This window comes from Stenella coeruleoalba (assembly GCF_951394435.1).
Source record: "Stenella coeruleoalba genome assembly, chromosome: 9".
Lineage (NCBI taxonomy): Eukaryota > Metazoa > Chordata > Mammalia > Artiodactyla > Delphinidae > Stenella > Stenella coeruleoalba.
The window spans coordinates 31,675,432-31,701,655 of NC_137155.1; the positions used below are offsets into that span (position 1 = coordinate 31,675,432).

At 40.7% G+C, this 26,224-nt stretch overlaps 1 protein-coding gene across 1 annotated transcript in view; it reads right to left on the reverse strand.

Moving 5' to 3' along the window:
• DNAH11 (dynein axonemal heavy chain 11) overlaps nucleotides 1–26,224 on the reverse strand; it is a 317,894-nt gene that overhangs the window by 143,515 nt on the left and 148,155 nt on the right. Inside the window, exons 40-45 of the mRNA XM_079931174.1 lie at nucleotides 25,797–25,929; nucleotides 23,685–23,812; nucleotides 22,244–22,392; nucleotides 9,391–9,541; nucleotides 5,641–5,772; nucleotides 550–723 (exon numbers count right to left, since the gene is read on the reverse strand). Coding sequence (XP_079787300.1) covers nucleotides 550–723; nucleotides 5,641–5,772; nucleotides 9,391–9,541; nucleotides 22,244–22,392; nucleotides 23,685–23,812; nucleotides 25,797–25,929 — 867 coding nt within the window. The remainder of the gene's footprint in view (nucleotides 1–549; nucleotides 724–5,640; nucleotides 5,773–9,390; nucleotides 9,542–22,243; nucleotides 22,393–23,684; nucleotides 23,813–25,796; nucleotides 25,930–26,224) is intronic.

The following is a 26,224-nucleotide window of genomic DNA, read 5'->3' on the forward strand; positions in this document are numbered from 1 at the left end:
AACAGACTGAGGCAGAATCAGAAGATGGTTAAAGAATAACTTGATATATAAAAATGTAGGACAAGTTATAAACAGTTAAAAGATGATAAAGATTCACTGAGATCTGTGAGCTGCCATGTGAATTTGAAAATATGAGTAAGATCAAACATTCATTTTATGGCTTGAGGAGTAAAGGAAAGAAGTTATATGTGAAAAGCACTGTTTAAGAAATTCACACTAAGGTCAGAAGTAAGACTCACTAAACTAATAGAAACATGCTTCCGATTTGTATAAAATCACACAATTTCTAGGAAAATCTAAAGAAAGCTGTTACCACAGAATTAAACTGAAATAAAATTTAAAAAAGAAGTTGTAGAAATATAGAAACCATCCCACTAGTCCTTCCTATAACTTGAGATTCTTCTCTCCAAGGAAATACGTTATATGCTGACCATGCCAACAGTAATTTATTGATCAGGGAGGGAAAAAAAGACTGACTGCTCAAAAACAAACAAACAAGGCTCAAACCAGCACACGTGGCTTGAAGAGCACTGTGTTCCCCACACCTACCTGCAGAGGTGCCTCTGGATCCATAGTAAATTGGGGGATTTTATGAGCCCAAGGCAAGAATTTCTTAGTTTTGTGGTCCAGATAATAATCAAAAATTGTTCCCTGGGATGGAAACTTCACTCCTTTCATCTCTTTATGCCACCACTGACTGAATGCAGCTTGACAACCAGAAACCTAAGGAGAGCAAGAGAAATTCTTATTGCGGACTTAAAAGTAATTTTGAACACACAGAAAGCCCCTGCAAATATGGCTGATCACACAGTGTTTGCACTGTACAGGCTCATAATTACACATGGGATTGAGTAACTGACCCAAGAAAAAATAAATAACTAGAAGGAAGCTATAATGAATGACAATACCATCAAGGCAGAAAGCTATAATTGCCATATGTCCATCAGGTACAAATTTTCGGGAGTAATTATTAACTTAAAGAACAAGGTAAGCTTAGATGAACCTTCAGTGACCCCGAGGTTGTTCAATTCAATAATGGGCTATCATGCAAATCACCATGCTTTAAGACAGTGGTTAGCAAATGGTGGTATTGATTTCTACTAATATCTCCATGAACTGAGGGTAAAATGAGGAAAGTAAGAACAAAGGAATACTTTAAAAAATTAGTAACATTATTGATTTAAATACTGTTCTTTGAGCTTATAGCCTTCCTGGAACTTTTGGCGTTAAAATATCCTTCCCTTTATAAAGCTATGGTGATAATAAATGGTCATTTAAAAATAAATGCCCTTATTTAGAAAAGCAGACAGTTGGTAACCCTATTTCATTCCTCCAAATCATTATTGAAATGTTGTTGGTCTTTGAAATTGGAAATCTGAGAAGCTCTGCCATGAGGGAAAGAACTTGGACTTGGTTTTCTAGCACAGCACAACTCAGTGGTCTAGCTGAAAACTCCACAAATCCCTGCCCTAGAAGAGAATCTTCCAGAGAAGATGACAGCGTAGGAAACAGGTTCTCCTTGCTAGAAGGTGCTTTTTTTTTTTGTTGTTGTTGTTTTTTTCGGTACGCGGGCCTCTCACTGTTGTGGCCTCTGCCGTTGCGGAGCACAGGCTCCGGACGCGCAGGCTCAGCGGCCATGGCTCACGGGCCCAGCCGCTTCGTGGCATGTGGGATCTTCCCAGACCGGGGCATGAACCCGTGTCCCCTGCATCGGCAGGCGGACTCTCAACCACTGCGCCACCAGGGAAACCCGAAGGTGCCTGCTTTTATACGACGACAGGTACAAGCCCTTTGCTGCTAGATTAGGGTTTGGAAGATGCAGGAGGGGAAATTCCAACTGCGTACTAGCAACTAACAACCCCTTCTGTATCTACAGGATGACCTGGCCTAGACTCTTACATCCCCAGGATGAGCTGGCAAAGTGAGTTTTGGTGAACTCTAAGAACACTGTGCATGGTCCATTGCATTCAGCAATCTCACTTATCTAAGACTTCAAGTCCCATTTTTCTCCAGAAGAATTCTTAAACTTGCTTTTACTTTGGTGTCCTTATGTCCGTGGACTACGGCCCACTTTTTGTAAGACACTATCTCACACACACAAATAGAGACAGACAGGATGGCTGGAGGATAGGAGAATGTGGTCGGGGCTGAGAGGGGTGATCAGCCTTAGCAGGGAGAGCTGATTCCATCACTTTCCAAACAAGCCGAGCTCATATTCCTACCCACCACCACTCATATGTCAATGAGTTTAGGTTCATTTCAGTTACGTTCAGATTGGTGTCATGAGATTTTTTTTTATCACCCTACAGAAGTTGGTCTGAAATCAAGTTCATTCAGAAGGTATTCCTTATCTGGCACCATTCTCTGTAGGCAGGATACATACGACTTCTACTTTACATCAAAATTGGCTTCACCTAACCGCTACATCAGCAAAGTGGTTTTGATGACAAATTTTGAATCATTCATTCTCTCACTGAAATGCATTTTGTTCTATAGTGGGGAAGAAAACAAACAGGGTTTCTGCCCTCATGGAGTTTATGGGAAAGAGAAAGGGGAAGCCATGAGGAAGCATGGTGCAAGCAGAGGTGAAGCCAATAAAAGGACAAATATATAAACAGGCGCCTTGAAAGGCGACGTTGTGAGAGAAATGGGTGAATCTGTTTTAACTGGATGTTCAGGGAAGCCATCTCTGAGAACAGGCACATATTAGAGAGAAGACCATTCCAGGAAGCAGGAAGAGGTCAGCATGTGCAAATATCTTACGGTACGAAACAACCTGTGTTCCAGAAACTGGCCGGTGCAGCTGGAGGGGAGCGAGGGGAGGCAGCAGCAGAGGAAGAAGTAGGGAGAGAGGCAGCGCCAGATCCAGAGGCTGTGTAAAGAGTATTAAATTTTAAAGTTTTATCTTAAAAGCAATTAAAGTGTTGTAAACTCAGTAGTGTATCATATAATCCAATTTACATTAAAAAAAAATCACTCTGGCTGCTGAGTGAATAATGGATTATGGGGCAAGTATAGAAGCGGAAAGACCAGTGAGGAGCTTACTTCAGAAGCCAAGTGAGAAAGGATAACGGCTGTTTATAGGAGGCTCAGGGAGGGTTGATGGGGGGCCAATTTTGGAAGGTGTTTGCAACAGCCTGGGTTAAGAACACAGGTCCTGAGTCAGTCTGCTGCAGCTTGAACTTGCCTCAGACATTAGTTAGCCATGTTCCCAAGCAGGCTAACTTATCTAAGTTTCAGTTTCTTTTTTGTAAAAGAAGAATAGTTGTACCTATATAGACAGGATTTATTTTTTTGAAGATTCAGCGAGCTAGCCTATTAAGAGCCCTGAGCACGTTCCCTGACATACAGTAGGCACCCAAATTTGTTGAATAAATGGCTACCCTAAGACTCTTTCTGGGGTCTGCTTCATTCATGTTTCCAACTTCATAGCCTCTCTTTTGAACGCTTCACAGTTAAAGTCTTTTTGAAAGTTTAAAGATGATGATGATGATGATGATAACTATTAATTGGGGAAAGAGTGTCTGGGAGAGGAAGGGGACCATGCGATGCCCAGCTGCTGGCTTGAATAACTGGCTGGAAGGCTGCCAGGCTGGGAAACTGCAAAGATGAAAAGAGGATCAGCTGGGAGGAAGGTGAGCTGTTATGATCAGGAGTAGAAAGATCTCAGCTGTCAACCTCCTACTCATGTGATTTTTACCTGGTTGTAGGCCCTGGAAAAGGAAAACCCTTCTGGAGAACACTGGAAAAAAGACAAAACCCATGAGGTTTTGGGGGAGAAGGGGAGAGGGGGAGAGAGGGAGAGTCTGCATGTGGTCTCCATGAAGGAGAAATCCACACATGTAAATTTTGCCTTTGAGAAAAACCATGTGAAGTCACCCAATATTCTCACTCAGGCAACAGAGGCTATATTCTTTAGAAAGCACTTGGAGATTACTGAAGGAAATGTGGCTTCTGAGAAGGGTCAGAATAAGATGTAGAATGCCAAGTGAATGCCAGATTTATTTATAGATATAATTTATGGTTACCTAGTAACAAGAAGAGGAACTGGCCCTCAGGTTATAGCAACCATGGATTTTAGAACCTACAGTGAGTAAACCAACAAATTTGGGTCATTCTTGGCTGTGATGCCTTCCAATTTAAATTCCCTGTTTACATCTGGAGACATTTAGGGAAGCCTGGAAGACATATGCTATCTATTTTTAATTCAAAGATTCAGAGGTACCCATAGAAGCACTATGACCATAAGAGATCCTGGTGTACCATGGATGGCTTGTGGAGAGAGAGATACATGAGTGGGAATCCTGATGTCATCATTTCCCATCAGTCAAGTTACTTTGCCTCTCTGAGCTTTACTTTATCTGCACAGTGAGGATACCTTGAAGAATTATTGTAAAGATTACATGAAAAAATCTATACAGAGAGGTGCATGGGAGAGATTAGATGTGCAAATTCTAAAGGTGAAAAACTCCCACTTTGTACTTCAGCAAGTCTAAGCAGTTTGTGTGTGGTATGCGTCGTGTGTGGGCGTGAGCGCACGTGTGTGTGCCCACATCTATGCAAGTTCGTATCTCAAGTGTTTGCCCAGAAGAACTCAGAAGCCACAAACGGACTGTACTAGCAATGCTGTGTAGGAATGATAGCTTCACTTTAGGGTGAAGGAAAGAACAATGGAAAGGAACCAGCCTGAGGCTGACTGTGGTTCACAACAATTACCCTAGGAATCATGTGTGAGACTACTTAGAGGGTAAGAGGACTAGAGACCTGGAAACCAATTTGAATGTTATTATGTGCTGTGGACTGAATTATCTCCCCACCAAAATTCATATGCTGAAGGCTTAATCCCCAATGTGATGGTATTTGGAGATGGGGCCTTTGGGAGGTGATTATGTTTAGATTAGCGACTTTACAAGAAAAGACATAAGAAAACTTTTTATCTTTCTCTCTCTCTGCCATGTGAGGACACAGAAAAAGGTATCCGTCTGCAAGGCATGAGGAGGGTCCTCGCCAGAACTCAACCGTGCTGGCACCTTGACTTTGGACTTGCAGCCTCCAGAACTGAGAGAAAGTAAATTTCTGTTGTTTAAGCCACCCAGGGTATGATACTTTGTTATGGGAGTCCAAGCCAAAACAATGTGGTAGCCTACAACAATCTAAAGATGATACACTCCTGAATTAAGGCTGTAGGGATAGAGAAGAGGGGACAGATGTGACAGCTATTTTCTAACTGAAAGGATCTGATGACCATGGGATGTAGAAATAAGATGATGTCTCCTAGGTTTTTAACTAGAGCAACTGGGAGAAACGCATCACTGAGGAAAAGACGAAAGAGGAAGAGCAAATATGGGGGTGGGGCAGATGAAGCACCCTGTCTCAGGCACACTGAAACACTGCTGGTATTGACATGGAACCTTGAATTCAGAAGACAGATCTGATGGAAGGCTATGGATTTGACCTTATCAGCCAAAGAGAGCACCACCAGCCTGAACGAGCTTGCTGACAACGTTACAGGCTTAGGAGAGAATAGGGCAAGTAGGATAGATTTATGATAATATACATTTTTAAAAACCCCATAGGGATCACACAGAATAATATTTCCCCCCAAATAAAACTGGTTCTATAAACTATTTCTACACATACCTGATCTTGTAGTAGAATGCCTCCAAATGCCCAGATACAAGCAAAGACAAAATAGACCTCATAAACTTCCTTCGGGCTGTCAGAAGGTACATTTTCAGGAGTCAACAAACATTCCAAAAGAGTGCAAAGAGTCTAAAGAAAAAGAAAAAGCCATTCTTTCAGGGAAACTTTTTTTAAAACAGTGAAGTAAGTTCACAGGGCTTATTAACAAATCCACTGTACCCTTAAGAGATTCTGTGATTTCTCCCCGTTCTGTGATTTGCTACCCCGTGAGACAAAAAAATGGCGGCCTTGGGTTTCTGAGTCAGCGGTGGACATCCTTGGCCGCTTTCAACCAAACTAATCTTCTAGGTAACAACAAACTGTTAAAAAAAAAAAAACCCTATTATCATAAATCCTCCAACAATCACTGTAATAAGGAGAAATACATAAAACCAAAAAGAAAAAAATAATGGGGATATAGCTGTGCTGTCTTTTTTATAAATAGGGAGTCATACTACTACATACTACACATAGTGGGTATATTCTATAGACCACTTTCTCACTTAAAAACAAACTAAAGGCATTTTTCCTTTTCCCTAAGTGTTGCCCTACAATATCCCTGGGAATGAAGGCACTAGATGGAAAGGCTATGTAACCATTTCCCACGGTTGGACGTTTAGATAACCCACTTTCCCTTAGTACTTCAGCAGCTGTTTCCCCCACCTGTTGTCATAAATTTAGAAAGCCGGACTGACAGCCTTAGCCTCTGGCATTTTTTAGACAGGACACTAAAGTTAACCCTGGAAGAAAGGCTGTTCAGGAACTTGCTCTTCACCTCCGGGTGAAACGGCTCTATTGGTCTGAAACACACTCCGTGTCCAGGGCAATCAGGTCAGTAAGGAGGGAACATGGGTGCTGCAAACACCTCTGTCATGTGAAATCATAACCAAAATGAACATGTTTTTGAGCTAGTTCTCTAAAGCAGCAGTCCCCAACTTTTTGGCACCAGGGACCGGTTTCGTGGAAGACAATTTTTCCATGGACGGCGGGGGCAGTGGGGGGATGATTCAGGAGGTAATGTGAGCAATGCGGAGGAGCAACGGGGAGCGAGAGGCAGATGAAGCTTCCTCGCTGGCCCGCCGCTCACCTCCTGCTGTGTGGCCCTGTTCCTAACAGGCCACGGGGCCAGTACTGGTCCGAGGCCCGGGGATTGGGGACCCCTGCTCTAAAGCACAAAACTGGTTTTCATGACTTAGTACTGTCCTAGACCCTCAAAACTCATGATACCCTTCCCCCAGTTTTTGGAGGCAGCAGTAGATTTTTATCACTATCATACACACAGTTACGGAAGCTATAACAAAGCACGTCATGTGTGTGCCTCTCCTTCCCAACCATGAGAGGTGGGGAAAATCCATGGTAACATGGAAACTGGGTCCTGGACATAATTTGGAAATGTTTCCAAAATTTAAATAGTTGAGCGCCTGTTTATATTTTTCAGTCTCTCTTGATTTCCATTATTTTATATTGTGCCGTGATTGCCAATTTAAAATAATCTTCTAATGGAATAAAACTCACCAATTTGTTATCAAGAAAAATAATGTAAAACTCTGAGGCTTTGCTATTCCTGAGTAGAAGCCATGTGAGTCTAAGGAACTGTTAAAATCAAAATGAAAAAGACTGAAAGGTCTGCATATGACATTATCCACTGATTTGAACTTGCTGATAACTCACCTGATTTTTTCTGTTTTCTCCCAAACACAGTACTTGGAAAACATTTTAAGCTCTGTGCCAGCAATTAATAAAATCATACCCTGGTGCATATTCTGAATGAGTTAAAACACCTTACCAAATGTAAAGCAAAAAAGTTTCATATACTGGAAAACACAGTACATTAATTTCTTAAAGTAGCCTTTTAAAAAGAATGAAATAATGCCATTTACAGCTACATGGATGGACCTAGAGATTATCATCCTAAGTGAAGTCAGACAGAGAAAGGCAAATATCACATGATATCACTTGTATGTGGAATCTAAAATATAACACAAACGAACTTATCTATGAAAGAGAGACAGACTCACAGACATAGAGAACAGACTTGTGGTTGCCAAGGGGAAGTGGGGCTGGAGGGATGGATTGGGAGTTTGGGATTAGCGGATGCAAACTAGTATATGTAGAATGGATAAACAACAAGGTCCTATTGTATAGCACAAAGTATATTCAATATCCTGTGATAAACCACAGTGGAAAAGAATATGCAAAAGAATATATATACATACATATATATGTGTATATATGTGTGTGCATATATACATAACTGAATCAGTTTTCTGTATACCAGTATGTATAACACAACATTGTAAATCAACTATACTTCGATAAAAATAAGGTAGTCTTCTTAAGCTATTCTCCTATACGCTCATTTTTGTCTCACATTTTGTCCTTATAAGCAATCACTGCAAAGAGACGACTTTATACAACAACAGCCAAAAAAGGAGTTAAGGATAAAATGCCATTTCTGAGTACTACAAAAGGAGGAAGTGAGAGCAAAAATCATATTAATTCCTACTGACTTATTTTCACACTACTCTTGAATGAAAAAGTTCGCACCACAGAGAAACACAAATACACAAGTCAAGTTGAGAAGGAACTCGACACTTGCTTTTTTGCAAGTATTACACCAGAGGACGTCTAATTAGGCTAACCACAAAATTAATTCATTATGAATAAATTCAGACCTGCTTTCAGAAATAAATTATACCTCAGATAATTACTGTTGAAGACTATCGTTTTCTTAATTGGTGTGTGAATTATCCGAAAACCTGAACTTTCTCTTCTTATTATGCTTGTGACTATTTCTAATTTAGCTTCAAACAAATTCTGTATCATAGTAACTTCATGGTAACAAAGTACTTCAAAACCAATTTTGCTCCTAAAGAGACACAAATAAAGGTTTCTAACTGTTAACCTTCTGTCAAGTTTTAGACTTGTAGAGGCTGGGGATAGTTATTCTTCACGCTGAGATTAAGATCACAACCTTCATTTCTGTGTGCTGTGAATTATTTTCATTTGCTGCCATGACAATGTATCATATATACTCTTCACTCTAACCAGCTGTCTCACAATGAGGATCAGAAAAAAAAATCTATCCAAATACTATGAACTAGACTGACCTGACTTGAGGACTATTTTTGGGAGGGGGAGAAAAGAAAGGGAAGAGAGAGTGGGAGGCCTGGCAGGGTGGTGCCTGACGAGGCGGAGTTCAGAAGCTTTCTCTTACTCACCGGCCAACATCTTTAATTGCATGAATGTTTTTGTACTCAAAAACAACACACTGAGCACCTTCTCTGGGCCAGTTACTTAGGAAACAGAAAAATAAATGAGGCTGTTACTATCCTGTTCTTCTTATTCCACGCAAATATACTTGGGAAGAACGCAATGATTCAATAATGTATTGGGACCTACTATGTGCTTGGCATTATGGAAATCTCTGGAGATATAAAAATGGTAAAAGGTGGCTTCAGTCTTCTGGTTCACAGTCTTGTGAAAGAAACAGACCACAAACCCAAATGGTCATAGCATGTGATAGGCGTGTGACAGACGATTGCAAAAAGCACTGGGGAACACGGGGGCTGGGGTGGGGGAGGGTTGGAGCAACCTAACCATGCCAGAAACCATTGCACCTTTTTGAACAAGCAAGAACTTCTATTTTGATCAAGCCACACTACCACATCAGGACTAGAGTGTGAAACGGTGTGACCCAGGACAAACCTGCACCAGGCTGCTCTCTGGAATTGAAGTGATGGTTTTAAAGCTTCTTCTCAGCTTATCCAAGCATGCAGCAATGTATTTATCAAAAAGAATCGTTAAATTGGCCTTTTCTGACTGATGCTGCCTTCTGTCTATCCAACTGGCCACATACCTGAAGAAGAACACAGAAAAGCTTTTATGGGGCACCCGGCTTGAAAAGGAAAATTCCACCAACTCAAAAGCTTCCCCCTTCAACACAGCTTGGTCCAACACTTCAGGGACACATTGAGTGGGTTCATTCTATTTTTCAAATGGCAAATATTTTAAAATGACCCTTTAAAAACTTGTTTTAATGGCCATTTTTACCTTAATGAAAAGAATGTAAAAGAAACTCCTAATAGCACTTAGAAACCCAACATAATAGACGGTAAGTAGGCCATTACTGAGCATTTATAAGGAGGTACAGTTTGTCATTTCCTAGAGGACTGAAAGTATTTTCAGAGGGTAGGCTTTATTTATGAAAACAGCTTGGGATCTTTCTTGATGAAAACTGGCATCAATTACTTAGTAATGAGAAATCAGTTACAAATAAAAAGGTGAAAATTCCATAGGGGCTACTTCCAAGTCCCTCCTTGTTCACTGGACTGAATGTAACTCTAACCTGATAGCTGATAATGTGGTTCCAGTAAGTGGCTCTAAAATGGTATCTCACACTTGGGTACATGCGTATGAATCTGAAGCTTATAAAATGTTACGAATTTTGATACATTCATATCTCTAACATATTAATAAAACACTACTTATCAATAAAATGAAACATGACTTAGTAGCACCCACAGTAGTCTCTGGAAAGAAACTGTATGATATGACGTGAAAAACAACTGCTCAGAGTTCTCATCAAATGGGAAGCAGTGATCACAAATACATATAGCTGCCACCAGAGATGCAGTGCGACCAGACCCATGACAGCTACACCTTGCTTTAAGCAAATCAGATTTCATATATATATATATTTTTTTTTCCGGTACGCGGGCCTCTCACTGCCGTGGCCTCTCCCATTGCGGAGCACAGGCTCCGGACGCGCAGGCTCAGCGGCCATGGCTCACGGGCCCAGCCGCTCCGCAGCATGTGGGATCTTCCCGGACCGGGGCACGAACCCGCGTCCCCTGCATCAACAAGCGGACTCTCAACCACTGCGCCACCAGGGAAGCCCAGATTTCATATTTTTAATATCAGAAGAAATTAAGGCGAGATGATTATCTTAGAAAAGGCTCCCTTTGATATTCACAAGCCTTCACAATAGGGTTTTATTAAATATTCAACTACCTATACACTGCTGCTAGATTTATAAAATATCTACTGTCAAAACTTTTTCAGGGGGAATGATGAAGATGGCGGAAGAGTAAGACGCGGAGATCACCTTCCTCTCCACAGATACACCAGAAATACATCTACGCGTGAAACAACTCCTACGGAGCACCTACTGAACGCTGGCAGAAGACCTCAGACCTCCCAAAAGGCAAGGAACCCCCCACGTACCTGGTTAGGGCAAAAGAAAAAACTAAACAGAGACAAAAGGATAGGGACGGGTCCTGCACCAGCGGGAGAGAGCTGTGAAGGAGGAAAAGTGTCCACACACTAGGAAGCCCCTTCGCGGGTGGAGACTTCGGGAGGCGGAGTGGGGGAGCTTGGGAGCCGCGGAGGAGAGCACAGCAACAGGGGTGCGGAGGGCAAAGCGGACAGACTCCAGCGCAGAGGATCGGGCCGACCGGCACTCACCAGCCGAGAGGCTTGTCTGCTCGCCCGCCGGGGCGGGCGGGACTGGGAGCTGAGGCTCCGGCTTTTGTCGGAGCGCCGGGAGAGGACTGAGGTTGGCGGCGTGAACACAGCCTGCAGGGCGTTGGTGCGCCGCGGCTGGCCGGGAGAGAGTCCGGGGAGGGGTCTGGAGCTGCCGAAGAGGCAAGAGACTTTTACGTCCCTCTTTGTTTCCTGGTGCACGAGGAGAGGGGATTAAGAACGCTGCTTGGGAGAGCTACAGGGACTGGCGCGAGCCGCGGCTAAGAGTGCGGAGCCCAGAGACGGACATGGGACGCTAAGGCCGCTGCTGCCGCAGCCAGGAGGCCTGTGTGCGAACACAGGTCACTAGCCACACGCCCTTCCGGGGAGCCTGTGCAGCCCACCACTGCCAGGGTCCCGGGATCCAGGGACGGCTCCCTCGGGAGAGCGCTCGGCGCGCCTCAGGCTGCAGCGTCACGCCGTCACGCCGGCCTCTGCCGCTGCAGGCCCGCCCCGCACTCCGTGACCCTCCCTACCCCCCGGCCTGGGTGAGCCAGAGCCTCCGAATCAGCGGCTCCTTTAACCCCGTCCTGTCTGAGCAAAGAACAGACGCCCTCCGGCGACCTACACGCACAGGCGGGGCCAAATCCAAAGCTGAGCCCCTGGGAACTGTGAGAACAAAGAAGAGAAAGGGAAATCTCTCCCAGCAGCCTCAGAAGCAGCGGATTAAACCTCCACAATCAACTTGATATACCCTGCATCTGTGGAATACCTGAATAGACAACGAATCATCCCAAATTAAGGAGCCCTGTGGATGAAAGGCTCTTGGTGCTGCAGCCAGGAGTCAGTGCTGTGCCTCTGAGGTGGGAGAGCCAACTTCAGGACACTGGTCCACAAGAGGCCTCCCAGCTGCACATAATATCAAACGGCGAAAATCTCCCAGAGATCTCCATCTCAACGCCAGCACCCAGCTTCACTCAATGACCAGCAAGCTACAGTGCTGGACATCCTATGCCAAACAACTAGCAAGACAGGAACACAACCCCACCCATTAGCAGAGAGGCTGCCCAAAATCATAATAAGTCTACAGATACCCCAAAACACACCACCAGACGTGGACCTGCCCACCAGAAAGACAAGATCCAGCCTCATCCACCAGAACACAGGCACTAGTCCCCTCCACCAGGAAGCCTACACAACCCACTGAACCAACCTTAGCCACTGGGGACAGACACAAAAAACAACAGGAACTACGAACCTTCAGCCTGCAAAAAAGGAGACCCCAAACACAGTAAGATAAGCAAAATGAAAAAACAGAAAAACACACAGCAGATGAAGGAGCAAGATAAAAACCCACCAGACCTAACAAATGAAGAGGAAATAGGCAGTCTATCTGAAAAAGAATTCAGAATAATGATAGTAAGGTTGATCCGAAATCTTGGAGATAGAATGGACAATAGAATGGACAAATTGCAAGAATCAGTTAACAAGGACCTAGAAGAACTAAAGATGAAACAAGCAACGATGAACAACACAATAAATGAAATTAAAAGTACTCTAGATGGGATCAATAGCAGAATAACTGAGGCAGAAGAACGGATAAGTGACCTGGAAGATAAAATAGTGGAAATAACTACTGCAGAGCAGAATAAGAATGAAAAGAACTGCAGAGCAGAATAAAGAAAAAAGAATGAAAAGAACTCAGAGACCTCTGGGACAACATTAAACGCACCAACATTCGAATTATAGGGGTTCCAGAAGAAGAAGAGAAAAAGAAAGGGACTGAGAAAATATTTGAAGAGATTATAGTTGAAAACTTCCCTAATATGGGAAAGGAAATAGTTAATCAAGTCCAGGAAGCACAGAGAGTCCCATACAGGATAAATCCAAGGAGAAATACGCCAAGACACATATTAATCAAACTGTCAAAAATTAAATACAAAGAAAACATATTAAAAGCAGCAAGGGAAAAACAACAAATAACACACAAGGGAATCCCCATAAGGTTAACAGCTGATCTTTCAGCAGAAACTCTGCAAGCCAGAAGGGAGTGGCAGGACATATTGAAACTGTTGAAGGAGAAAAACCTGCAACCAAGATTACTCTACCCAGCAAGGATCTCATTCAGATTTGATGGAGAAATTAAAACCTTTACAGACAAGCAAAAGCTGAGAGAGTTCAGCACCACCAAACCAGCTCTACAACAACTGCTAAAGGAACTTCTCTAGGCAAGAAACACAAAAGAAGGAAAGGACCTACAGTAACGAACCCAAAACAATTAAGAAAATGGGAATAGGAACACACATATCGATAATTACCTTAAATGTAAATGGACTAAATGCTCCCACCAAAAGACACAGATTGGCTGAATGGATACAAAAACAAGATGCATATATTTGCTGTCTACAAGAGACCCCCTTCAGACCTAGAGACACATACAGACTGAAAGTAAGGGGATGGAAAAAGGTATTTCATGCAAATGGAAACCAAAAGAAAGCTGGAGTAGCAATTCTCATATCAGACAAAATAGACTTTAAAACAAAGACTATTAGAAGAGACAAAGAAGGACACTACATAATGATCAAGGGATCGATCCAAGAGGAAGATATAACAATTGTAAATATTTATGCACCCAACATAGGTGCACCTCAATACATAAGGCAAATACTGACAACCATAAAAGGGGAAATCGACAGTAACACATTCATAGTAGGAGACTTTAACACCCCACTTTCACCAATGGACATATCATCCAAAATGAAAATAAATAAGGAAACACAAGCTTTAAATGATACATTAAACGAGATGGAGTTAATTGATATTTATAGGACATTCCATCCAAAAACAACAGAATACACATTTTTCTCAAGTGCTCATGGAACATTCTCCAGGATAGATCATATCTTGGGTCAAAACTACAATGAGATATCACCTCACACCAGTCCGAATGGCCATAATCAAAAAATCTACAAACGATAAATGCCGGAGGGGGTGTGGAGAAAAGGGAACCCTCTTGCACTGTTGGTGGGAACGTAACTTGGTATAGCCACTATGGAGAACAGCAAGGAGGTTCCTTAAGAAACTAGAGTTACCATATGATCCAGCAATCCCACTCCTGGGCATATATCCATAGAATAACATGGTTCAAAAGGATACATGCACCCCAATGTTCATTGCAACACTGTTTACAATAGCCAAGACATGGAAGCAATCTAAATGTCCATTGACAGAAGAATGCATAAAGAAGGTGTGGTACATATATGCAATGGAATATTACTCAGCAAAAAAAAGAATGAAATGATGCCATTTGCAGCAACATGGATGAACCTGGAGATTATCATACTAATAAAGTCAGACAGAGCAAGACAAATATCATAAGATGTCACTTAAGAAAAAAAAAGATGTCACTTATATGCGAAATCTAAAAATAATGACACAAATGAACCTATGTACAAAACAGAAACAGACTCATAGACTTAATGAACAAACATATGGTTACCAGGGAGGAAGGGTGTGGGGCAGGGATAGATTGGGAGTTTGGGACTGACATGTACACACTGCTATGTTTAAAGTAGATAACCAACAAAGTCCTACTGTATAGCACAGGGAACGCTGCTCAGTATTCTGTAATATCCTAAATGGGAAAAGAATTTGAAAAAAAACAGATACATAAATATGTATAACTGAATCACTTTGCTGTACACCTGAAATTAACACAACATTATTAATTAACTATGCTCCAATATAAAATAAAAATTTTTTAAAAAGATAAAAAAAAAAAAAAAAAACTTTTTCAGGTCCAAGAGGAATGATTATCAGCTGCAGTCCAGTTGCATGATGGCAACTGAGAGACCACTTCTGGGGCTCCACGAGTTGCATCCAGTGGGTGCCATGGAACAATGGAATGCAGGTGTTAGGTACTGGGAATGAAGGCTACACCTACCACTCAGCTACTCATTTTACTCTTCATAAGCTGTCAGAAGTGGAATCTTAGTATCCAGAGCTTACTGCGGGGAGGGGGGCAGGGGAGAGAACTGTTTAGGGAGATGGAGCTCTAAGACTGCCTGAGTCTTTATCCATTTTTTAACTCTGTTACCTTGGGCAAGTCAGTTAACCTCTCTGTGCCTCAAGTTTCTCATCTGTCAATGGAGATAATAATGAAATGCACTTCCTAGGGTTGTTGTGAGCAGCAAACGAGTTCTCATGTATTAAGTGCTTACATTAACATCTGGCATATAACAAATTCTCAATCAGTGCTACTCATTAGCACAGAGTTGGTGGATTTGGGAGAACTGAGAAAACTGAGTTCAGATCCTGGCTCTGCCTCTCTGATCATCGCCTAAAGACAGTATGTTCGGTAGGTCTTAAGGGTTGGTAGGCAGTGCCCTGATGCATGTAGCAAATTCTACCCCTACTCCCCACCCCCGTCTTTGGTCTCTGTGGGGTCAGAAGGCTGTGCAGGGGTAACTAGGAGCTGCAGTGTCAACACAGCCCCAAGAGATGGAATTGGTCTTTGCACTTAGGGGACATGTAAGAGCTACTTCATTGACCCACGTCGGCAGTAGCCAAAGTCTCAAAGGGAGAGCCAACCAGGCCCACGAGCAAATGATACTGTTGTATCAATTACGTCCACAAATAAGAAAGTTAGTTCTATCAAACCAGGAGACGTGGTAAGAGCTGATCCTGACCGGGGGAAAAAAAACAACCAACCAAAATGACCTCTGCTAGAGGTCAAGCACACCACACAGCATTGGAAGTAAAAAAAATAAATAAATAAAAGTCTGTATTGTTAAATATGGACAGTTTTAAATTTCATGTATAAATTACTGCTAAATTTAGTAAACATTAAAAGACAGCAAATTATCTTCAGCAACGGCAAAAACTGAAGCTGTACTTTTGTACTGTTGGCAATTCCTTTCACCTTACTTCATATAAAAGTTTCTCCTGATTTTTAAAAGCTGCTGTAGATTTGAACATGGCCAAATGAAACACACTGCTATCATACAACATACAAGTGAAAATATCATACTTATTTATTCCTTACCTACATAAGTGATCACCCACACTGCTGCCCCTGCCTCAGGAAATAGCTACATTATGATGCCTTAATGCATCATCTTAATGCCAACGTCTAGGTCACTAACAGAGAATCTTTGGCTCATCAGTGCTTGCAAATATATTCCATATAAGCAGCTGTGTTGCTCTTCTTCCTTCTCTAGAACTGCTATAGGCACATCACAGGAAGTCTAAAGTCCAGCAGTTTAGAAACTATATAGGTAGCCAAAGTCTTCAGCCTTCTGAAGACTTTTTTATTTATTACTCTGTAGTCTGCGGTCGGAATCCTGTCATACAGGATAGCAGGAATTCATCAGAGTTCTCTATAGTTTGCCCCTCACAGCTATAGCTGGGTTTTCTATTATTCACAGTGGCCTGGAAAATAGCAGAAGTTAAAAGAACCCACAGATCAGGAGTGTACTTTGATGATTTCTGAATCTGTATGTTTACACATATAAACAATATCCAAAGATGAAAGGATGGGATTGCAGGGGTAGAAGACAACAAGCTTATCCAATGGAGGTGAGACAATGAGTGAGACAAAGGCAAAAGAATATTTTCAGCTAAAATTAGAGAAATATAAATCAAAACTACAATGAGGTACCACCTCACACTGGTCAGAATGGCCATAATTAAACAGTCTACAAATAATAAATGTTGGCTAGGAAAGGGAGAAAAGGGAATCCTCCTACACTGTTGGTGGGGATGTAAATTGGTACAGCCACTATGGAAAACAGTATGGAGGTTTCTCAAAAAAACTAAAAGTAGAATTGCCATATGATCCAGCAATCCCACTCCTGGGCATATATCAGGAAAAAAATATAATTCGAAAAAATACATGCACCCCTGTGTTCATAGCAGCACTATTCACAATAGCCAAGACATGGGAACAACCTAAATGTCCACTGACAGGTGAATGGATAAAGAAGACGTGGTATATATATACAATGGAATATTACTCAGCTGTTGAAAAAAAGAAAGGAAGAAATAATGTCATTTGCAGCAGCAGCAACATGGATGGACCTAGAGATTATTATACTAAGTGAAGTCAGTCAGAAAGAGAGACAAATACCATATGATATCACTTATATGTGGAATATAAAATATGACACAAATGAACTTATCTATCAATACAAAATAGAAACATACAGACACAAAGAACAGACTTGTGGTTGCCATGGGGGAGGGGTGGATTGGGAGTTTGGGATTGGCAGAGGCAAACTATTATATATATATGTATAACTTAATCACTTTGCTGTATACCTGAAACTAACATAACATTGTAAATCAACTATATTTCAATAAAGTCAATTTTTTAAAAAGGAGTATTTTCAGCTAAAGTAATAGAGAAAGAAGTATGATCTCAAGTTGTGGCTACCAAAAGTTATCTTCCAGGAATCAGACAGAATTCCAGAAATACTCCTGCATTTTCCTATCATTATGTACAAGCCATGCAATACACAGTTTGGTAGCTCTCACTTTCACTTATGCTCACTTTAAATAATTTTAATAATTTAAATAATTATAAATGAATTTAATTCATTACCTGTTTGTTTTTCCCTTTCCGTGCATTTTATTCTTTTCTACTAGAAAAACTTCTCACTGATCATAATCTTCAGAAATTTTCTTCTAACTCCTGCTTTCTCTATTGTCTCAAGATCTCAACAGACATATATGAACTGTCTAGGATTCTTCTGGTAAACTTACTTAGAACTCAGAATTAAAATAGTATTTGATTTCTAGAGCTAATCACATAATGATGTAACTTTAAGGATGTTGTTTGACCTCATACCTGTAAAATGTGGACATAAAATTATGCTTTTAAATAGCTCAGTGAATTTTAACAAAAATATTCCAAGTAGCTTAAGCAATGATGGCATTCTATTTAGTCCCACAGAGATACTATGAACCCCACAAGGATACTATGAACATAGTATTTCATAATCTCTTCTATCCAAAATATCTTATCAGTTCCCATAATATGAATTAAGAAAATATATTTCCTAACTCCGTTCACTGAAGGGTCTAGAAGAAATGACATACCAGTGGCAATGAGCCCTCCTAGCATCCCTATCTTGGATTCTAAATACCACTCCTTATACAGAAAGCAGTCACTTCCAGCTCCTTAGAGAAATGGGTGAAAGAAGCGTAGGGGAAGTAAAGTCTGAGATGAGCCAGAAGCATCTGCGTTAGTCAGAAAGCAAAATGCTCAGACTTAGGAGAACAAGTACAAAAGAACATGCAAGGGGCTGGCTTGAAGGGGGTCCTGCTGGCAAAATTTAGGGCAACTTGAGCATGCAAAAGAATACTGTTGGCAATGAATCATAACCCACTGAACTAAGACAAAAGAAGCCATGAATAGAAAATGACACTCCTCAAAAAGAACAAAGGAAGGGGGAAGAGTGAAAAAGAGAGAGAGAAAGGAAGGAAGGGAGGAAGGAGAGTAGAAGGGAAGAAGAGAAAAAATTCTTTACTAAAAATGTCACCTAATATATGGAGACAGAAGGGTTGACCCACTTTGTAACCACCAATGGGTTATTCTTCGAAATGTCTGGCTTGTTCTCTTCAAAACTGTAAATGTCATGAAAGAAAAAGGTGGGTGGATATTCTAGATTAAAGGAGAAAACAGAGATAAGTAGATGCAATGCATGGTCCTTGTTTTGATGCTGGATTTTTTTTAAAAACTACAGAGGAAATTCCCAGGGTAGCTGGGAAATTGTGAAAAATTACTGTTTGTTTTGATAGTATTATATCAAAGATGAATTTCTTAGGTATGTTAATTGAATTATGTTCATATAGGCGAATATCCTAGTTCTTAGGAGAGAGATGCTGAAGTACTTAGGGATGAACTGTCAATGTCTCCAACTTACTTTCAGATAATTCAGCAAAAATAAATAAAAGTAGAAAATATAGGGGACTACCCTGGTAGCGCAGTGGATAAGGCTCCGTACTTTTCAATGCAGTGGGCCCGGGTTCGATCCCTGCCAGGGAACTAGATGCCATATGCATGCCGCAACTAAGAGTTCACATGCCACAACTAAGGAGGCCGCTTGCTGCAACTAAGGAGCCCGTGAGCCACAGCTAAGACCCGGTGCAACCAAATAAAAAAATAAATATAAAAAAATAAAATATACGTCTCTCTCTGCCTGTGAGAGGGAGTGTATGTACAGCCAAAGGAAATTAAATTGGGTAAAACTGTAAAAATTGATGACTGCAGGAAAAGAGTGCATGGTTGGACAATGTACTACCTACCACCTTTTCAATTCTTCTATATTTTTGAACACTTTCGAATTAAAAAGTCGGGGAAAATTGAGACAGATACTGGTTTGGGAAATTAGGTTGATAACTATATTGATCTCAGAAGGTAATTAGGGATTAAATGAGTCAATACATGTAAAGCTATCACATTTTTAATATTATGACATTAAAGTAAGGTAATAAATTACCCAATAAATATGGAGTTAAAAATATACCACTCCCAACTTGAAAGAGCCACTTTTTGGTAGTTCATTGAAAGTTTCTGGCAGTAGGAGGTAAAAATATAAAAATATCCTTTACAGAAGATTCCCATTATTTTGGATAATGACCTGGATGGACCCTTTGGTCACACATATGAAAATTAAAACCTACCCATTGATCTTAAATTTAAAAAAACCTCCATGAAAATAAAATCTAATGGTGAAGAGGGGTTTAACTTTCTCAAGAATGTAAATTGGGTGACTCTTTTGCCAAACTGTGACCTTTGACTTATGAGATAAAAGTCTTTCTTTAAATGGGGATTTAGACCGCTTTTGTTAGCACAAATCTCCGTATGTTATTAAAACTGAACTACAGAGACCTTGGGAACTGTGAGATTCACTACTGAAATCAGACCACACCAGTGGGGGTGAGCGGTACAAGACTGCCTCTGCTCTCCATATGGGGGAGTCAAGGGGCACTGGAGATTCTCCGTCAGCTAGCTCCCGATCAACAGAAGCATCCTAGGAGATAGTCAAAATCCTAGCTGGGGAAAGGAGCTATTAGCTCAAGGAGTACTCTCCATTTTAGAGTTTTAAAAATCACTCCCTCCCCTAGCCAATGAAGGTTTACCTTCACAGAAACCTGGGTATGGGTCTACTTGGCTGCTGAGTTAGAGGATGAGACTTTTAGTAAATAAATCAGTACACAGAAAAGTAGCCTGGAGGAGTGCATGAGCCAGGCATCTGGCAGGGAACAGAGGTCATCCTCAAATTAGGATAATAGAGAAGGATCAATAAAGGGACTATTGGCAAAGGTGTGGGCAGAAGCAGGGAAACTGGAGAGCGCCATGTCATGGGGTGATGGCTTAGAAATGGTGAGAGCACCCGCGGCTGCAGGGACAAGAGAATGAAGGGCTATCAAAACCTGGAAGCAAAGAATCTCATGGAGACATTTAAGAGGACCTGCTGATGAAGGTCACGGTCACCCTGATGTGCTCCTGCAGGGAGGGAGCCAAGGGAATGAATAGCCCAACCTCACTCTCTTTTCTCCCTCTCATTTCCTGCCAGGGCTCCTCACTGGCCAAACCAACCAGAAGCCAGAGGGCAAGGAGCCCACTGATGTGGTCCACACAGGATGGCCGCTGGGGGCACAGAGCAGGGTGGAGGGGTAAAGAGAAGACATCTGACACAAGAAGCATGCCAGGCACCAGCACGTGTTCATGTGCAGAGCTCAGATGTTTCTACAGCGCAGAGTGGGAATACGAGAGGGGGTGACAAGGGACCACCAGAATGAATTATGGAAAGTGTAAGCATCTGAAGAGTAAGCAAGTGGGCACAAAAAACTTCTTTATTCTAAATCAAAGCATCACCACTGTTCATGTATGCATGTTATGTGTATACATACAAACACACAAATGTTCACTAAATGATATACTTATATCTATGTGCTCCATACGAGCTATTATTATTACTTATTCACTTAGTCAACAAATATGTCTTAACATGTGCAAGGTGTGAACAGGGTAATGTCCAACTAAAAATGACAACTGCATACGGGTGCTAATTTAGTGATTTTTAAGTTAGCCTAATTAATTAACTTTAAATTTAATTGCTAACATTTTCTTCAAATAATCAAATACATGTTTAGCATTCTTAGAAACCTAAGATTAAAAAAAGAAATGTTCACAAAAACAACAAAGAACCTAAACAACTAGATTAAAAAATAGGCAAAGGACTGAAATGGGCATTTCTCCAAAGAAAATATACAAATGGCCAATAAACACATGAAAAGATGCTCAAATGATTAATCATTAGAAAAATGTAAATCAAAACTGGCATGAGATACCACTCCACACCCATTAGGATGGTTATTATAAAAAATAGAGAAAATAACAAGTATTGGTGGGGTCATGCAGAAATTGGAACTCTTGTGCTCTACTGATGGGAATGTAAAATGGAGTAGCCACTAATGGAAAACAGTATGGCAGTTCCTCCAAAAATTTGAAGCAGAATTACCATATGATCTAGCTGTTCAGCTTGTACATGTATGTATCAAAAAATAATTGAAAGCTGGGACTCAAAGAGATTATGCCCGTGTTCACAGAAGTATTATTTGCAACAGTCAAAAGGGAGAAGCAGCCCAAGTATCTACAGAAGGATGAATGGATAAACAATATGAGGTATATATATCTCTAGCAAATGGAATATCATTCAGCTTTGAAAAGGAAGGACATTCCGGCACCTGCTGTAACATGCATGAACTTTGAAGACATTATGCTAAGTGAAATAAGCCCAGCACAAAAAGACAATTACTATATGATTCAATTTATAAGAAGCACCTAGAGTATTCAAATTCATAGAGAGAAAGTAGAAAGGAGGTGGGGCTGCTGGGAGGGCTACTGCTTAGTGCCTTTGGGGCTTCAGTCTGGGAAGACGCAAAAGGTTCTGGAGATGGATGGTAATGATGGTCGTACAACAACGTGAATGTACTCAATGCCTCTGAACTTTACACTTAAAAATGGTTAAAATGGTAAATTCGACATTCATGCATATTTTACCACAATTAAAATAAAAGCAATACTCACGGATTCCAGCCTAAATCTTGTGGGTTCACGTATAGAATACCAGCCCTGGAAACAGTAGCTGGGGTTGCTGTCCTTAAGTGATGAACCTCGAACAGCAGCCTCATAGAGGGAGTGAGAGCTATGCGTTCATTGCTGGCCAAGGTCAGCACCTAGACAGAGCAGCACAGCACAAAAGTGGCCATTTCATTAGGGAGCAAAGGCAAGGCTGCTAACTTTCCAAAACAGCACAAAGTCCTTCCCCCAGGAGAAGTGCCAAAGGCTATGAGGTCACTGCCTGAGCTAGAAATGCAGTCGGAATATATATAGGATGGATAAATAACAAGGTCCTACTGGATATCACAGGGAACTATATTCAGTATCCCGTGATAAACCATCATGGAAAAGAGTGTGAGTGTGTGTGTGTGTGTATGTGTGTGTGTATGTGTGTGTGTATGCATAACTGACTCACTTTGCTGTACAGCAGTAATTAACACAACATTGTAACTCAACTATCCTTCCATTTTAAAAATGTTGTTTGTTACAAAAACAAATAAAAAACAAACAAACAATGAAATGCAGTCTGAATAATGATCTCAGTTCATCCTCAGGGGAGCTCGCTAACCCCTGAGGAACAAACTCACCAACATGGACTCACTCATGCCAACCTTTAAATAACTGTGGTAATTATTACTAAATATAAGACCCTTGTTTTAAGAGTTGATTACATAAAAAGGCCTGAATGCCATAAGAAATAAACTTTATTTACAATCTGAACTATCACAGTTTTAAATCTTCCTGTAGAAACTCATGCAAGTATAAAGATCTCAGACCCGTATTTTATGATAGACAATGTCTTGGTTCAGAAAACAGTAATTACTCTTAGGTTAAGGGGGTTACTACTACTATTCTATAGCAATGACAACTAATGATTTCTTTCTCCTGACCCTAACAGTAGGCCTTGGGTTGCTTCAATGCTGTCTCAAAGACCTGTATCTTCACCTTTTATTTTTGCTGGAAATTCTGGATTAACCACGGCAAAATGCTTAGGAATGCATACTCAAATCTGTAGCCATAGGAACTACTTAATTTCAAGAGCTAAATTTAGCCAATTAACATAGGGCACAAACTCATTCTTTTATGATCCAAGTAGTCCATACTTAAAGAGAAGATATAATAATAATTTACACCTAGCTCTTAGAAAATGGTAAGATTGGATGAACTAAATCCTTGGATACATATCTCTCTTTAAAGATGGTTAAATTTATAGACAAGAAAAAATGTATTCCCTTAAATTCTTTAATAGTGAAATTAAGAGAATTACCAGGAAGGTGCCACATCAAAGTAGTAATTACATAAAGAATATCAGGTTAATGCCTGAAACTGGTATTAAAGTCCACAAGTGAATGGAACGCAATACACTCCAGGTGTTACCTTTAAGGTTTAGCACTGAGGTATTACTCACCTTGTTATCGTCCATGACAGTATTTAGTGATTCAATCCACATGGGATCAATATCGCCATCCAGCACTATCCATTTTGGTCCATCATGCCTAAGATTTGCTTGTTCTCGCAGAATGGATGAGAATAGACCTATAAGTTAAGAGTAAGCAATCCTAATGTATAATGCAGTTGAGTGCTATTTACTTCTAAAATAAATTTGTCTTATTTGTACTGGAAGCTCTTTTATTCAGTAAGTAAATTTGCTATAAGTTTGTCACCTCTTTCAGGTGGGCAAACAGCACTACTTTTTGAGCTATCCCTGAGATCTAGACCAATGGACAAGTTTTACTTCCATGAGAAGGTTCCTTAACTTCTCAGACTGAGCAACCCCAAATGTCAAATAAAGATGATAGTACCTTCCTTGAAGAACACCTGTGGAGATTTATAGCCGGTGACGTACATGAAACTCAAAACTTACACCAAATGAAAATATTAACCTTTTTCATGCACATATATTCAGTATCTATTTTAGGCCAAATATTAATTTATTCCACCTTTCTCTATTTTTCTGTAACATTATTCGAGACAGATCATTATAAAGCTAAAGTATTCAGAAGTGTGATACATTTCTTTGGGAAATGTGTTCACTGGCATTATAATAAGTTATCTTTATCTCACAAGATGTAAAGATAGAAACATTTAAAATCCAGAGTCCTTTTTGCTAAGTATTATGCGTGTTTCATGGCACATTTAATAGTTGCTGACTGTTCAAAACTCAAGTATATAATACTATGGTGAAAAAAACTGTTTTGAGGCAGGTATGTGGAAGGTTTTGTTTCCTCTGTGAAGGATTTTGTGCAAAGATAAGTGATAGTCTATAGTAGAACCTGCTACCATAATTCATAAACAAGCCAGCAACCTGTTCTAATGGACACTAATTTGAAAGACTTCTACATATTTTCAGCATAAACAGATATTATTCCCTTCCTGCCACAGTCCTTAAAATAAAAAAAGAAAGCCTAAGAGAGCAAATTTTGACTGTCCCACAAATTAAGGAAGCAGAGTATACATGATACTAGGATGGAGAATGACGAGCTCTGCTCCTTTGACAGGGTCATCAGGGAAGTCTTCTCTGATGCGATGTCTGACCAGACATTTAGTAACGTAAGGGAGCAAGCCATGCAGGTATCTCCAGTGTTGCAGATGGTGGGAATACCAAGTGCAAAGGCCAGTGACAGGAAGATGCTTGGCGGGTTCAGAGAAGAGCAAGGAGGCCCGAGTGTATGTGTAAATGAAAGGCAGAGAACAGGAAATGAGATCAGAGATGGGGAAGAGGGACTCAATCACATAGAACCTTGTAGGTCTTGGATAAAGGTTGGATTCTAACAGTGATGAAACACACTGGAAACCGCAAGCAGAGAACTAATATTCTGAAGACCGCCCTCTGTCTGCTGCAGGGAAAATGAATTAACGGAGACCCGTGAGGTGCGACACCGCAAATGCAGGCAAGAGGTGCTGGTGGCTTGGACTCATGTGGGAGCTGCAGAGAAGGTGTGAAGTACTGGAATACAATACGTATGTTAAAGGTAAGTAAGGCCTATAGGATTTGCTGGGAGGTTAAATGTATGGTGTGAATGTGGGAAAGGACTCAAGGATGATGTCTAGATTGGTGCATTTACAGAAATGAGAATGTTACAAGTGATTTTAACAAAGGAATCTGCTTGTCCACAAAAGCTTTCAGGGCAAGAAACATGTCCCACTGACTTTTGCCCTGGCACCTAGAATAGCACATGCCTGAAACTCAGTATCTTGTATCAGGTACTTTATAAATGTTCCCTGAGGCATCTGTGTTGACTTCTCTGCTGGTTTACAGGGAGCCCTGACATAATTGATGGGGGATAAAATACACAGCTCTGAGCACAAACCTGCTGAATGCTAATCGACCACTTAATCAAATCTAGTTTTAATTTATAGGTTATAAATGCTGTTGTGAGCTGCTGTATTTCCAATAACGCCAACCCATAAACAGTAAATCTACAACCATGACTAAAATTGGCTTGAACTGAGAAATGATTTTCTGGATTAAAAAAAAAAAAGAAAATTTTAGCACTTCAAAAGGAGAAATACTACTTGCCATCTTTCCATTCTCGGGTAGCATGATGTATGAAACCAAAGAGTTCATCTGTTGTCACAGCTTTGGGGTTTAAGTCATTCCAAATGGGTTTCTGTTTCATGTTAACATATGTTCGGTTCAGTGTTCGCAAAATCTGAAAAAGAAAGAAGGAAAAACGCTAAGAAAATTAATACTAATGTAAGCCAAATGGGAAGCAAAAGATTTCTGAAGAGTCTTCCTTAGGTATTATATGTTCCTAGATATTCTGTGTATATTGAGAATGTGAAAAAATTTACATGTGCACATTTTCATTCACATCTTGAAAAATTGAATCCCACAACCCCTGAGGATCAGTTCACCTGATTCTGTCAAGAGAAAGTCACTATCAACAGAGATTTTTAACCATGTGTGCAAAGTAAAGGACTATATGTAAATGTGCTCCTGTACAT